Here is a 14,987-nt window from a genome sequence, read left to right on the forward strand (position 1 = left end):
AATTCAATACAAGAGGGATCTAAAAACATACAGGGAAATGGTTCCGTAGTCTTCAGGGACAGCTTGCAACAATACCAACTGATAACAGTCAGCAGAGAACCCAGGAAGTTCTCACTGGATTTCTGGCAGGATCAACAGGTATTTTTCAAACTTATCAAACAGATATAACAAAATGCTTCCATTATATACCTAACAGACTGGAAGAAAGCACAAAAAAAAGAAGTTCATGACCAACATTTACATACTCTTTAGTTTTCATTTTCTAATGGCATGTAGCTTTAACTCTGAACGAAAAAAAAAAAAGCTCAGAATTTTAGAAACACACACGTACCTTCACTTTGCAGAGAGAGTTTACCGAGGTTGACAGGCATCAAGTTAAATGAGGACGTTGATGCATGGATTTACTCGGCATTTAAAATGCATGTGTCTTACAATTTGTCAATCTCCTCCTGTATTAATCTTGGGAGTTTTAACAAAGCTTCGGCACACAGATATGATTTGTGAGGCTGGCAAGGAAAAGGACTCATAACTCACCAGAGAAGCTGGCTAGAATGGCAGATGTGCACCAATTAAACCAACGAAAAGTGTGTTTTGTTACAGGGGAATTGAGATTTTCAAGCAATGCTCCAGTCCCAGATCTAGCCCTTTGTAATATGTATGTTAACTAAATGAATTTATAATGGGATATTGGTTGAATTACAAACTAGGGTCTCATTCTTATTGTAATTTGGAGCCTTGGATCAGTCCCTTGCGGTAAATTCATACTGGCCTCAAGTCAGTTCTTTTGTCCGGCAGCAGGATGTGTTACGAAATGTCACTGTCGGTAATACATTACTGGTCTGTGACTTTAATCCCAAAAGGCAGACAGTGTTAGATGTGGATCAGATTTAATTAATTCAGATTTCCCAAGCCAAAACTGAATTTCAGTGTTATTTTTGTTAGTTTGGTTTCCTCCAAATTGTTCCATCACATGTATCTTGCAATATATGTTCTGTAGCGGTACCCCCATAGGGACTGCTGGATATTGTGGTCCACCTGTCACCCTGCCCAGCCCGGCATTCACTTCCCAGTCGTTCTTGAGACAATGAACAGTCTGTGTGTTTGTTTTGTGTTTTTATTGAGGGATTTTGAACTTGGATAGGGGATGCCCAGGATCAATAATGGAATCAATAAAATGATCAGTTGGAACCTCTATTTATGTGAACAGTAAGTGCGGCGCTCAAAATAAATATAAGAATAAACTGAAAAGTATATATATATACATAAAGTGCACATAAATGATCCAGGAAGAAACTAAAACAACATACATATGCAGACAATGTGTATAAACACTAAATATACGTGTATGATAGACCAAAATATTAATGTTCTATGTGACAATCAAAATATGAGTGAATGGTGTCCAATAATGTGAAGGAAAAAACATTATTTTAGAAATAATTTATAGTCCTTAGTGTTTGGACGGGTGAACCAAACAATAGATCTCCAAAACCTGGTTCAAAATAACTGACTCTTGGATAACGATGTGACAAAGGAAAACGTGCCCAAACTTGATCATAAGTGATCCACCACCAGAGAGTCAAAAGGCTTACCGGAGCAATTGAATCCAAATGAGTGTACACCCAATGGGTCAATCAGGCTTGTAGGGCCACACACCCAGCGGAAACTGTCACAGAGGACACGACTTCCAACCAGAAGACCAACTCCAACAATGGACCTCAATGGGATAGGTAATAGATAGAGAGCCACATGGATAATAGCTCCAATAGGACAAGTTTATGAAAAGGAAGAAGTAGGCACATAGTGTAATGCCATTTAAATCAGAAGTAATTTATTCAATAAAAAAGTAGGAAATACACTCACATTTTAGTAGATAAAAAAGAGCTTTGGATTAAAACAGTGACTTCAGCAGAGCGTCCCGACGCATTTCGTCTTGAAATACATTATCTGGGGTGAACCTCTATTTACACTTCTAGAGTCCCAGTCTCCTCTAGCACAACACTTGTTTGTAGATAGTTCCTCTCTACTGTACAATAATTGGTTCCTTGTACAGCTGGCACATGGTAGGTCCAACTCTGACTGTCAGGCCTTAGCAACTGCCATTTGCAGGCAGGGACCACGGCCCCTTTAATGTAGCAACAAAAATAAGGAAAGTCTTTAGTGCCAGCTGACCTTGGCAGACTACTGCTCCCAGTCAGTCCTATTTAGGCCCTGCCAGTCCCCCAAGCTGCAGCTGCCCGACTTCACTGCCCATGATATCAAAGTCTCTCCTGCTGGCTCTACATCCATCTCAGACTGCACACTCCCAGTCTGCTCCAGCATGCCTCCCCAGCTCTAACAACTGTGCCTGTGACTCACCAGCCCTCCTGGCTGCACTCCGGTGGATCCCTCCTGGAGACTTGCCCGGCAACACTAGCCCCCATTGTCTTTCTCGGTTCCTGTCTGTGCCTCCTGTCCAGAGCCTTTTTTGTTTCTCAGCAGACTTTCACCCGAACCCCACAGGCCCAAGGTCACCCCCCCCATACTGGGGGGTACCTCAAAGGTCCCGACAACCTAGTGCTCCATATCCAGCTTCTTCCCCCGACAACTCCACCCCAGCTGGGCTGACCCGAGGTATTTAAGGAGGCTTGTCCCCTGGCAATCCAGGTTGGGGATTGGTCAGGGCTCCTCAGAACACCCCAGACAGCTCCACCTCTCTTCCCCTCCTTCCTTCTAGAATCCTCCAGAAGCAGAAGGGAGGTAACCAAAAGATGATGCCATCTGTGGGTCACCAGCCTACTTTGAGCCACTCCCAGCCCCACAAAGATCAAAACAAACAGACCTAACTTACAATTTACCTGCACTTACAAAAACCTACTTATAGCACCTACCTAAAGTAGAGGGTGCTACACTTTTATAGTTTTAGCATCTCTGTCTGTCCTCCTAAAGTTACCTCCACAATTAATGTTGTGTCCTACTGAACACCCAAGAATTGATATCAGGTTTCACCAATTTTATCATTTCATCCCTAATACAATTAGAATGAGTCGCTCACAAAGTTTGCCACCTTAAAGGGGTTGTAAACCTTCGTGTTTTTTCACCTTAATGCATCCTAGGAAAAAACACCTGGCAGTGACTAGCCCTGGAACTTGACCCGCGGGGGACATCTCTCTGCCCGGGGTTCTTGGCTCTTGGTTGAATAGATTGATACCAGCGCAGCCATTGGCTCCTGCTGCTGTCAATCAAATGGACGCCGAATGCTGGACTCGGCAGCACGCCCGCCAGGTAACCCCCCTCGGGGAAGTGCTTCTCCTAGGGGGTTATCTGATGCGGGGAGGAGCCGCGAGAGCCACCAGGGGACCTCAGAGTAGGATGTTCAGGGCCACTCTGTGCGAGCTGCGCAGTGTAGGTAAGTATGATATGTTTGTTATTTAAAAAAAAAGAACCCTTACAATCCTTTTAAAGGGGTTGTAAAGGTTTGTGTTTTTTTACCTTAATGCATCCTATGCATTAAGGTGAAAAAACACCTGGCAGTCACCGGCCCCCTAGCCCCCCCATTTTACTTACCTGAGCCCCTTCATCTTCTTTGGCGGGGACGCGCCATCCTTCTCTCCACGGAGTCCTGGCTTTGATTGGATAGATTGATAGCAGCGCAGCCATTGGCTCCCACTGCTGTCAATCAAATACAATGACCCGGGCGCCGGGGGGCGGGGCCGAGTCATACATTCGGCTTCTATGGATGCTGAATGAATGACTCGGGAGCGTGCCCGCAAGGTAACCCCCTTGGTAAAGCGCTTCTCCTAGAGGGTTATCTAATGCGGGGAGGAGCCGCGAGAGCCGCCGAGGGACCCCAGAAGAGGATGTTCGGGGCCACTCTGTGCAAAACGTGCTGCACAGTGGAGGCAAGTATGATATGTTTGGTATTTTAAAAAAAAAATTAAGCTTTAGTATCACTTTAAGGCTCAGTCTAGCCTCCTGCCGAGCGCAAACTAAATAATACCTGGCACAATTTTAGGAATAACAGGATTTTTGTGCCAACCTTTAAAAATCCTTTCTTTGAGCCCAAGGAGGACACACAAAATGATTCAGTAACTCCAGATATATAGTGCCACCTTCAGGTGAACTGGACACTATACCACAACATTTCTAGCCCCTAGAGTCGTGGCACCCTTTACAAGTATGCAAAATCTTGATGCATTCTGTATGTGATCATCTACGCACGAGCGTGTCAATAAATAAAGCTGCAAGCATGGAATGGAAAAAAAAATCACTTGAATTTGTTCAAAAAAGAAATGGTAATAAATTAATGCTGCGCTATCAATGATAGCGCAGTATTCATTTACGTCTTATACAAAATCTTGATGCACCCCAGTCTAAAATTGAATAACGATATGATAGAAATGTTGTTTATCAACGGGAAACCTGAGCCTGTGACAATGCACACAATTGTATATCAAATGAACCCAAATTAACCTTGCGCTGAAATTTTGCATTTCCTGAATACCAGAAAAGGAGCAAACTAAAAACACATAAAAAAGACTGCGCTGTCTGTTAACAGAGAAAATAATAAAATCTCTCATGAATATACCCCAGGTGATATATAAATCCAAAAGGAAAAATAATTTTAGCACCAATACTCTAATGCCCTGTACACACGATCAGATCATTGATCAGACATTCCGACAACAAAATCCATCGGATTTTTTCCGACGGATGTTGGCTCAAACTTGTCTTACATACACACGGTCGCACAAAGTTGTCGGAAAATCCGATCAGTGACGTAAAACACAGTTTCTATAAACGGGGCAATAGCCAATAGCTTTCATCTCTTAATTTATTCTTAGCATGCGTGGCACTTTGTGCGTCGGATTTGTTTACACACGATCGGAATTTAAAGGATCGCATTTTGATGTCGGAAAATTTTATAGCCTGCTCTCAAACTGTGTGTGTCGGAAATTCCGATGGAAAAAGTCCGATGGAGCCCACACACGATCGGAATTTCCGAGGACACAATCCGATCGCACTTTCTCAGTCGGAAAATCCGACCGTGTGTACAGGGCATAATAGTGGAATTAAGATTAATATAGTCAATAAATTCGGTGTCCAAAACACAAATTGCTTTAAAATATCACAAAGTATTCCATATTATTGAGAAACATAAGGTGCAATAAACTTCAAAAAAAAATATTATAACATACCTCCCAACTTTTTGAGATGGGAATGAGGGACACCTGTCTGCAAAAGTATGCAGGCATAGGACACACCCCTTGCTACGCCCCCTTAAAGGAGAATTGAACATAAAAAACAAGATTGGTTAAACCCACAAGTGCTTTTTTTACCACTACTATTCCTTTATATTGGCTTCTGGAATTTACAAATGCAATAATTTAGAAATCAGATGAAAGCTTTAGCACTGAAAAACACTTTTTGATAGATAAAAAGTGCATTTTATATACTGTTATATAGATCAGACCAAAATGAGGGACAAATGAGGAGGAACGAGGGACAGAGGGACATTGCTCCAAATCAGGGACAGTCCCTCGAAATCAGGGACGGTTGGGAGCTATGATTATAATAATGATGACACCTCTAGGGTAAAAGGATCAATGTACAAAAAATAAATAAAAATAAAACACAAAGGGGGGGGGGGGGTTTACCTAAACTGGAGCACCTGGAATCTGGTGCAGCTATGCATGGTGGCCAATCAGCTTCTAACTTCAGCTTGCTCAAATAAACTTTGAAGACAAAACCTGGAAGGTGATTGGTTTATATGCAGAGCTGCACCAGATTTTGCACTCTCCAGTTGTAGTAAATATCTCCCAAAGTGTTACAAAGTGTCCAACTGTCCATATATTTTTGAGATGAAAACAGATATAGATATAGTTGACAGTGCACTGTCCCCAGTGTTTATCGGTATTTAAACCATAAGGTACTTCCGTCCTTCACCAGTGCTCATTTCAAATATAGCCTCTTACCGGATCAACATAATCTCTATGCTATAGGAGATCATGTGCAGCATAAGATAAAGGATTTCTTTTATCCACCTGCGTCCAGCTACACGGCAGCACTTGTGCAGGAGCAGAACGTAAGCTCAATGATGAACACCTCAGCCTCCACCCATCCTTGTCAGATCTCACTGCAAACCTCGGATCGGCTATCCTTTAGTCTCGGACCGTGGTGTTGGTATGAAAAGAGGGGAGACTCATCGTGCAGTACGCCCAAAAAGCATTTAATAAAAAAGTGTAAAAGTTGCGCTTTACGAAAGATAAATTAAAAACAAGTGATAGAGAGAGGTCCGACTGCGGCTTCCACCATCAAGTACGGAACGCAATGACATCACAGCTCCTATCTCCTTCCGACGCGTTTCCCCGTAACAGGCAACAGGCAATGTAAGGCAACATCTGGGAATGAATGGATTATAACATAGAGATCATGGTGATCCGGTAAGAGGCCATGTTTTAAATGAGCACTGGTGGAGGACGGAAGCATCTTATGATTTAAATACCGATAAACACTGGGGAATGACAGTGCACTGTCAACTCTATCTATTTTCGTCTCAACAAATATATGGACACTTTGTAACACTTTGTGCTTTTTTTTTGTTTTGGACATTGATCCTTTCACCATAGAGGTGTCAACATTATTATAATATTTTTTTTTAAGTTTATTGCACCTTATGTTTCTCAATAACATGGACACTTTGTGATATTTTGAGGCAATTTGTGATTTGGACACCGAATGTATTCACTATATTGATGTTAATTCCAGTATTAGAGTATTGGTGCTAAAGTTATATTTTTCCTTGTGGATTTATATATCACCTGGGGTATATTCATGAGAGAGATTTTATTATTTTCTCTGTTAACAGACAGTGCAGTCTTTTTTATGTGTTTTTATTATGCACACAACTGCCTTGATGCAATTAACTACACAACTGAAGCCCCCCTTCACGTCAGAGGTTCTCCCATCACATCAGAGATGTTCCATCACATCAGAGCTTCCCCTTCACATCAGAGACCCCCCATTACCTCCAGAGTCCCTCCTTCATATTAGGGATACCTTTTCACGTTGCTGAGCACCCCATCACATCAGAATCACCTCTATACATTACAGGCCCCCCAACACAGAACCCCCTATCATACAGTCCCCATCACACAAAGCCCCCCAAGTCACACAGCCCCCCCCCCCCATCACAGAGCTCTCTAAACACACACTCCCACCCACATAAAAAGTCCCATATTTTGGCTCCAACAGCACGGCAGAGGGCAGAAGGTGGAGGAGATCTGAAGGAGTCAGACTTCCATCTTTACATGAATGCTAGGGTGGCCTTGCATGTCACCTGCCCTGGAGCTGTGTGTTGCCATGGTATGGGTGAGCCATCCTCTATCAATATAGCATCAAATGATGCCATTAGCATCATGGTAGCTCATGATGCTGATCAGAGACAAACTATATCTCATGCTCGCAACACCCCAGGAGAACCCACCATCTTGGTTAAGCACCTTGGTTGAGAAAAACTGGCCTATAGAATCCTTGTAACATTCAGCATTCTTAAGTTTGTAGCGAGCAGTTTGAGAAGATTGGTCATAACACATGAGGGGTGGGAGCGGTGTCCCATAATAGACCTAAAGAAAGAGATTTCTCAAAATACACAAACACATTTTTCTGTATCATCCATTGAGGGACATAGGAGCTCATTCAGTAGTCACGGGACATCCAAAAGCAATTGTAACAAGAGGCCTACCAAAAGGGATCTGAGAAAGGGATATAATGTCAAAATGTTCAAGAGGCTTTTACTGATCTAGAGAAGTGAGAAGGTGAAATTATACGCTACAAAGTGTGCACCTGAGCAATAACTTGGCGGATGTTGCCGGTAAAAAATTAGAACTAAAGGCCAGAGCCCCCCCAACGGGGACCCCCGGAAGCAAATGGAATTGGATTCCCTAAAAATAGGTGGCATTTAGATATCCCGTGACATTTAGATTATCAGAATAGCCTGGACAACATCCGACAATAGAACAATTTTCCTGTAGTAGGTTCAGGACAAAAGGGTAGCAGCACCATATCCTTATTGAGATAACAAAGCCAAGACTAAAGAAAAAAACATTTTGGTCGCAAATTCACTTTGCTCCTATGAGAAAGGGGTTCCCTACAGGACAATTTAGTCAGTTCCAAAGCTTCTCAAGCTGAAGTGAGTATCTATTTACTCAGCGTAACATCATCTTTCACATTATACAAAAAAAATTGGGCTAACTTTACTGTTTTTATCCCCAAAAAAACGCATTTGAAAAATTGCTGCGCAAATACTGTGTGACAAAAAAGGTTGCAACGGTCGTCATTAGGCTCTTTGCTAAAAAAAAATATATGTATAATGTTTGGGGGTTCTGAGTAATTTTCTAGAAAAAAAATGATGATTTTTACATGTGGGAGCGAAGTGCCAGAATTGGCCCGGATGGGAAGTAGTTAACAGAGAAGTACGGGAATAATTTTTTTTCAGATTCATACTTACCTAGCTGGATGCAGCATCGAATACCACCAGTCGCTCGGTTCTCAGGGCTCTCTGAGCTGAGAGCTGGTGACTGGCGACCCACTGGAGCGCTGGGCTGTGGAGGGAGCAGGAGCGGCTGGCACCGCCTCTCAGCGGCCTGCTGAGAGGCTGAGCTAAGTGCCAGTCCAGACATGTGGGCGGATCCCGACCATATGGTTGTGATCTTGCTTGAGCCTGGACTGGCTCTGTGACGTCAGCAGACAGCGGATTTCAGCCCGCTGTCTGCTGAAAACGGATGACAGGAGTGCAGATTGAACTGCACTCCTGTGATCCACAGGAGAAGTACAACCAAACAAGGTTTGGCTGTACTTCTCCTTTAAATATTGGGTTGCTGTTCTGCAGGGTTTCAGGAGCTGCGGTACTGGGATCTAGAAGCAGCCTGGATCTGACTACTAGCTTTCTTCAAGGGATCTGATCTGGAGTAGGATGGTCTAATTCACTGGATGGTGTCCGGAGGAAGCTGGAAATCCTAGGGACTTGTGAGTAAAAACCATAAAAGTGACCCCTGTGACTGCATAGTGTTCAGGAGATTGCATTGGGTACCAATGGTTATGTATATTATGAAACAAGGTAAAAAATTGCCATAACCTGGGATTCTTCTTTAAAACTGAAGGTTAGTGATATTTGTTTTCTAAATCAGGGACCAGGGACAGTCCTTACCTTACATGAATGACGATTGTCCCATGTGTTGGTGGCTGCTATGCTTCTTGAAATCTTCATTTCTCTGCCCCTGGATACCCCCCGAAGATAAGGTTGCCACCAGTCCGGGATTCACGCGGACAGTCCGGGTTTTGAATCGTGTGTCCAGGTTTCAGGTGGACTGAAACCCGGACACAATTTTTCAGACCTGACGGTGGCTCTCCAAGTAACCAAGCTAGCCGCACACAAATCTGTTGCCATCCAGGAGCTGTGGGCGGCTGTCTGGGGGCAGGTTCAGCATTCCTGGGGGGGGGGGGAGGGGGGGCAGGGTGATGATGTCAGCAAGTTCAATTTGGCCACACCCACGTTTTGCTATGCGCGCCGCATTACTACTCTCCTTGGGGCACCCAAAGGTGTCACAGGCCGCCAAAGTGTTCCGGTTTGGCTTGAAGAAAAGGAGGCAACCCTACCCGCAGCGGTGATCTTCCATATAGCGGGGGTTAATACAAGCAGCTCCATCCGTTACAGGAACTCGACAAAATCCTGACTTTGCCCACCCTTTGCGTCCCCCTCCTTCATTCATAGAAGCTGTACAATTAGTTCCCACAATAAAAAGCGGTCTATGAAAGAAGGATGGGTGAATGAATGAAAGGTCCGCCTCCAACATTCTAGAACGCTTTTCCTTGACACATCCCAGTCTTTCATATTTGACTAAATAAGTTTGCTAGTATATTGTGTTTGTGTGCATCAACTTTATCCCTGACCTGTCTGGTGTGTTCCTTGGCCTTCATGATGCTGTTTGGTCACTAAGGTTCTCTAACAAACCTCTGAGGGCTTCACAGGACAGCTGTATTTATATTGAGATTAAATTACACACAGGTGGACTCTATTTAACTAATTAGGTGACTTCTGAAGGCAATTGGTTCCACTAGAGGTATCAGAGTAAAGGGGGCTGAATACAAATGCACGCCACATTTTTCACATATTTATTTGTAGAGGATTTAGAAAAACATTTATCAATTTCCTTCCACTTCACAATTATGTGCCACTTTGTGTTAGTCTATCAAATAAAATACATTTAAGTTTTTGGTTGTAACATGACAAAAATGTGGAAAATTTCCAGGGGTATGAATACTTTTTCAAGGCACTGTATTGTGAAACAGCGACTCCATTGGAAGCTGTGTGACAACGCAGGAGTATAATGGGACACAGCGTTGTCACCCTATAACAGGAAGTGACCTTCATGGTAGGATCACTGAGGATTATTTTAATGACAGCTGCAGATTTAAAATTATTGAAAATGATGTTTGATTTCTATTAACTTGTCAAAGCTTCTATGTGAATAGGGACTATGTGTTGGAGGGGAAGGGGATTCCCCTTTGCTGTGTGTACTAACCGAGGACTCTCCATTCATAAATCCCCCCCTGACGTCATGTAATATAACTTTATTATCTCATGTGCATGATGACCAGGCGCCATAACGGTGATATGTAATGATAATAAAGCGGGCTTCTATGGCCCAACCACAACATGGCGCCTCACACGCGCTTCACTAAAGGGAAGACGGCTTACGCCAACACATGTCACGTGACAGAAGCCGCTCGCGCAGGCGCGGCCTCCAGTCAGCTGACAGGCACGCTGCGGCCGTTGTCATGGTGACATAAGGAATCCCGGAAGAGCACGTGCAGGGTCCGCCAATCAAAGAGCGCTGCCGGGTCGTGCCGGGTTCCGGGCTTGTTATTGTTTTTTGTCTGGAGGAGGATTACCGGGGAAGAGGCCGCCATGGGGGAAGCGGACCGCTTCTACTATGTGTACAGCTGTGACCTGGACATCAGTGTGCAGCTCAAGATGTGAGTCAGATACCCCCCATTCCTATATAAACCCTTCCCTCCCCCCATTCCTATATTCACCCCTCCTCCCCCCCCATTCCTGTATTCACCCCCCCCCATTCCTGTATTCACCCCTCCCCCCCCCCCCATTCCTGTATTCACCCCCCCCCATTCCTGTATTCACCCCCCCCCCCCATTCCTGTATTCACCCCCCCCCCCCATTCCTGTATTCACCCTCCCCCCCCCATTCCTATATTCACCCCTCCCCCCCCCCATTCCTGTATTCACCCCCCCCATTCCTGTATTCACCCCCCCCCCCATTCCTGTATTCACCCCCCCCCCCCATTCCTGTATTCACCCCCCCCCCCATTCCTGTATTCACCCCCCCCCCATTCCTGTATTCACCCTCCCCCCCCATTCCTGTATTCACCCTCCCCCCCCCCCCCCATTCCTGTATTCACCCCCCCCCCCCATTCCTGTATTCACCCCTCCCCCCCCATTCCTGTATTCACCCTCCCCCCCCCCATTCCTGTATTCACCCTCCCCCCCCCCCCATTCCTGTATTCACCCTCCCCCCCCCCATTCCTGTATTCACCCTCCCCCCCCCATTCCTATATTCACCCCTCCCCCCCCCCCATTCCTGTATTCACCCCCCCCCCATTCCTGTATTCACCCCCCCCCCATTCCTGTATTCACCCTCCCCCCCCCCATTCCTGTATTCACCCTCCCCCCCCATTCCTATATTCACCCCTCCCCCCCCCCCCATTCCTGTATTCACCCCCCCCATTCCTGTATTCACCCCCCCCCCCATTCCTGTATTCACCCCCCCCCCCCCCCCATTCCTGTATTCACCCTCCCCCCCCCCCCATTCCTGTATTCACCCTCCCCCCCCCCATTCCTGTATTCACCCTCCCCCCCCCCATTCCTGTATTCACCCTCCCCCCCCCCCATTCCTGTATTCACCCTCCCCCCCCCCCCCCCATTCCTGTATTCACCCCTCCCCCCCCCCATTCCTGTATTCACCCTCCCCCCCCCCCCATTCCTGTATTCACCCTCCCCCCCCCATTCCTGTATTCACCCTCCCCCCCCATTCCTATATTCACCCCTCCCCCCCCCCATTCCTGTATTCACCCCCCCCCCATTCCTGTATTCACCCTCCCCCCCCCCATTCCTGTATTCACCCTCCCCCCCCCCATTCCTGTATTCACCCTCCCCCCCCCCATTCCTGTATTCACCCTCCCCCCCCCCATTCCTGTATTCACCCTCCCCCCCCATTCCTATATTCACCCCTCCCCCCCCCCCCATTCCTGTATTCACCCCCCCCATTCCTGTATTCACCCCCCCCCCATTCCTGTATTCACCCTCCCCCCCCCATTCCTGTATTCACCCTCCCCCCCCCATTCCTGTATTCACCCTCCCCCCCCCCCCCATTCCTGTATTCACCCTCCCCCCCCCCCCATTCCTGTATTCACCCCTCCCCCCCCCCATTCCTGTATTCACCCTCCCCCCCCCCCCCATTCCTGTATTCACCCCCCCCCCATTCCTGTAGTATTCACCCTCCCCCCCCCCCCCCCATTCCTGTATTCACCCTCCCCCCCCCATTCCTGTATTCACCCTCCCCCCCCCCATTCCTGTATTCACCCTCCCCCCCCATTCCTATATTCACCCCTCCCCCCCCCCATTCCTGTATTCACCCCCCCCATTCCTGTATTCACCCCCCCCCCCCATTCCTGTATTCACCCCCCCCCCCCATTCCTGTATTCACCCTCCCCCCCCCCATTCCTGTATTCACCCTCCCCCCCCCCCCATTCCTGTATTCACCCTCCCCCCCCCCCATTCCTGTATTCACCCTCCCCCCCCCCCATTCCTGTATTCACCCTCCCCCCCCCCATTCCTGTATTCACCCTCCCCCCCCCATTCCTGTATTCACCCTCCCCCCCCCCCCCCCATTCCTGTATTCACCCCTCCCCCCCCCCCATTCCTGTATTCACCCCTCCCCCCCCCCCATTCCTGTATTCACCCTCCCCCCCCCCCCCCCATTCCTGTATTCACCCCCCCCCCATTCCTGTAGTATTCACCCTCCCCCCCCCCCCCCCCCCCATACCTGTATTCACCCCTCCTCCCCCATTCCTGTATTCACCCCTCCTCCCCCCCACCCCCCTTTTATTTGTCACTGTACCACACATTTCCTATGACCTGTCCCCCCCCCCAACCCCATACCTGGAATGAATCCTCTCCCTCCTACCTGGTCCTCCATACCCAGGGCAATGCCTCCGCTACTTGTCACTACCCCTACCCCCCCCCCCCCCCCGTACTTTTTTTTTTTTTTTTTTAAATCATCATTTTAAAAACTGCATTTTGTATTTACTCGAGTTATTTTTGTGTAATATGAAAATTTGTGTGATGATCTGAGTCATTTAAGTGTGACAAATATTAAAAAAAAAACCCTAAAAAAAATAGGACGTGGGCAAATACTTTTTCACAGCATTGTGTTTGTATGAAGGATGGGTGGGGTCTAAACCAGCATCTAGAGAGGGGGGGGGGGGGCATAAAAGAACAATTCATCCAAGTACATGCAATTAATGTGACCACTCAGAAGCAGATTTAAACTTTTATTTTAAGGCCCCTTTCACACTGGGGCGGGAGGTGCGTCAGCGGTAAAGCGCCGCTATTTTTAGCAGCGCTTTACCGTCTTAGTGGCGGTATTCGGCCGCTAGCAGGGGTGGTTTTACCCCCCCGCTAGTGGCCGAGAAAGGGTTAAAAAAACACTGCAAAGTTCCTCTGCAGAGGCACTTTGCTGGCGGTATAGCCGCGGTGCCCCATTGATTTCAATGGGCTCCTTCACCGCTCCAAAGCTGCTGCTAGCAGGACTTTTTTTTACCGTCCTGCCCGCTCCAGTGGGAAAGGGGTCTTAGGTAAACTGTGCCCAGGAGCAGAGAAGTTTTGTATTGTCATGAATGATGTGGCAGCTTTGGGAAGTTTCTGGTTTCTCAATGTTCTCTTTTGTGTTTTTTCTAACTTCAGAGGAAGTCTGGAGGGTAAGAGGGAACAGAAGAGCTACAAGGCGGTGCTGGAGGACCCCATGCTGAAGTTTTCGGGGCTGTACCAGGAGACGTGCTCGGACCTCTATGTCACCGGCCAGGTGTTTGCCGAAGGAAAGCCGTTGGCTCTCCCTGTGAGGACATCATACAAAGCCTTCAGTACCAGATGGAAGTAAGTCCTACATCAGGGATATGCAATGAGTGGACCTCCAGCTGTTGCAAAACTACAAGTCCCATCATGCCTCTGCCTCTGGGTGTCATGCTTGTGACTGTCAGAGTCTTGCTATGCCTCATGGGACTTGTAGTTCTGCAACAGCTGGAGGTCCACTAGTTGCATATCCCTGTCCTACATCGTCGTCTAAACTACTGTCTGTTTATTGTTGCTATTTATTCACATCAAAGAAACTGCTAAGAACTACTGACATCTAAGCCGGGCTGCATTGTACAACCCCAAGTCAAATTTTTGAAAAAAAAAAAAACATCCCTACTGCCCAAAAATGTAAAACGGGTGTTTATATGCTCAATGTGTGTGTGTGTGTGTGTGTGTGTGTGTGTGTGTGTGTGTATATATATATATATAATATATATATATATAAATATATATATATATATATATATATATATATATATATATATAAATTTTGTACATTTCCTCTGGGACCACGTGTCATTTTCCTGCTGCCCTGGGGGGTGCATCATCACATAGGATGGGCTGACAGTACTACAGGACTCGGCAGCGATAACATGTCATATATCACACGTCAGCCTCCGCCACTGCCAGAAGAAGAAGAGTAAGCTGACGTCATGTCAACAGACTGGCTTAGGGCTGCAACTAACGATTATTTTCATAATCAATTAGTTGGCCGATTCATTGTTTTGATTAATCAGTTAATGACCTTAAAAAAAAAATGTGGTGTATAGTTTAATTAATGTGTAAAGTTTAAAAAAAGG

At 46.4% G+C, this 14,987-nt stretch overlaps 1 protein-coding gene across 2 annotated transcripts in view; it reads left to right on the forward strand.

Annotated features, from left to right (window-relative positions):
• Positions 1 to 10,816: 10,816 nt before the first annotated feature.
• Positions 10,817 to 14,987, forward strand: part of PIK3C3 (phosphatidylinositol 3-kinase catalytic subunit type 3) — a 311,657-nt gene continuing 307,486 nt past the window's right edge. The window contains exons 1-2 of one of the 2 annotated variants that reach the window (XM_073618729.1): positions 10,817 to 11,016; positions 14,020 to 14,208. In XM_073618729.1, the coding sequence (XP_073474830.1) occupies positions 10,949 to 11,016; positions 14,020 to 14,208 (257 nt within the window). In that variant the 5' untranslated portion in view covers positions 10,817 to 10,948. The remainder of the gene's footprint in view (positions 11,017 to 14,019; positions 14,209 to 14,987) is intronic. The other variant, XM_073618740.1, reaches the window with a different exon arrangement.

This window comes from Aquarana catesbeiana, linkage group LG01, assembly GCF_042186555.1.
Source record: "Aquarana catesbeiana isolate 2022-GZ linkage group LG01, ASM4218655v1, whole genome shotgun sequence".
In the NCBI taxonomy this organism is placed as follows: Eukaryota; Metazoa; Chordata; class Amphibia; order Anura; family Ranidae; genus Aquarana; species Aquarana catesbeiana.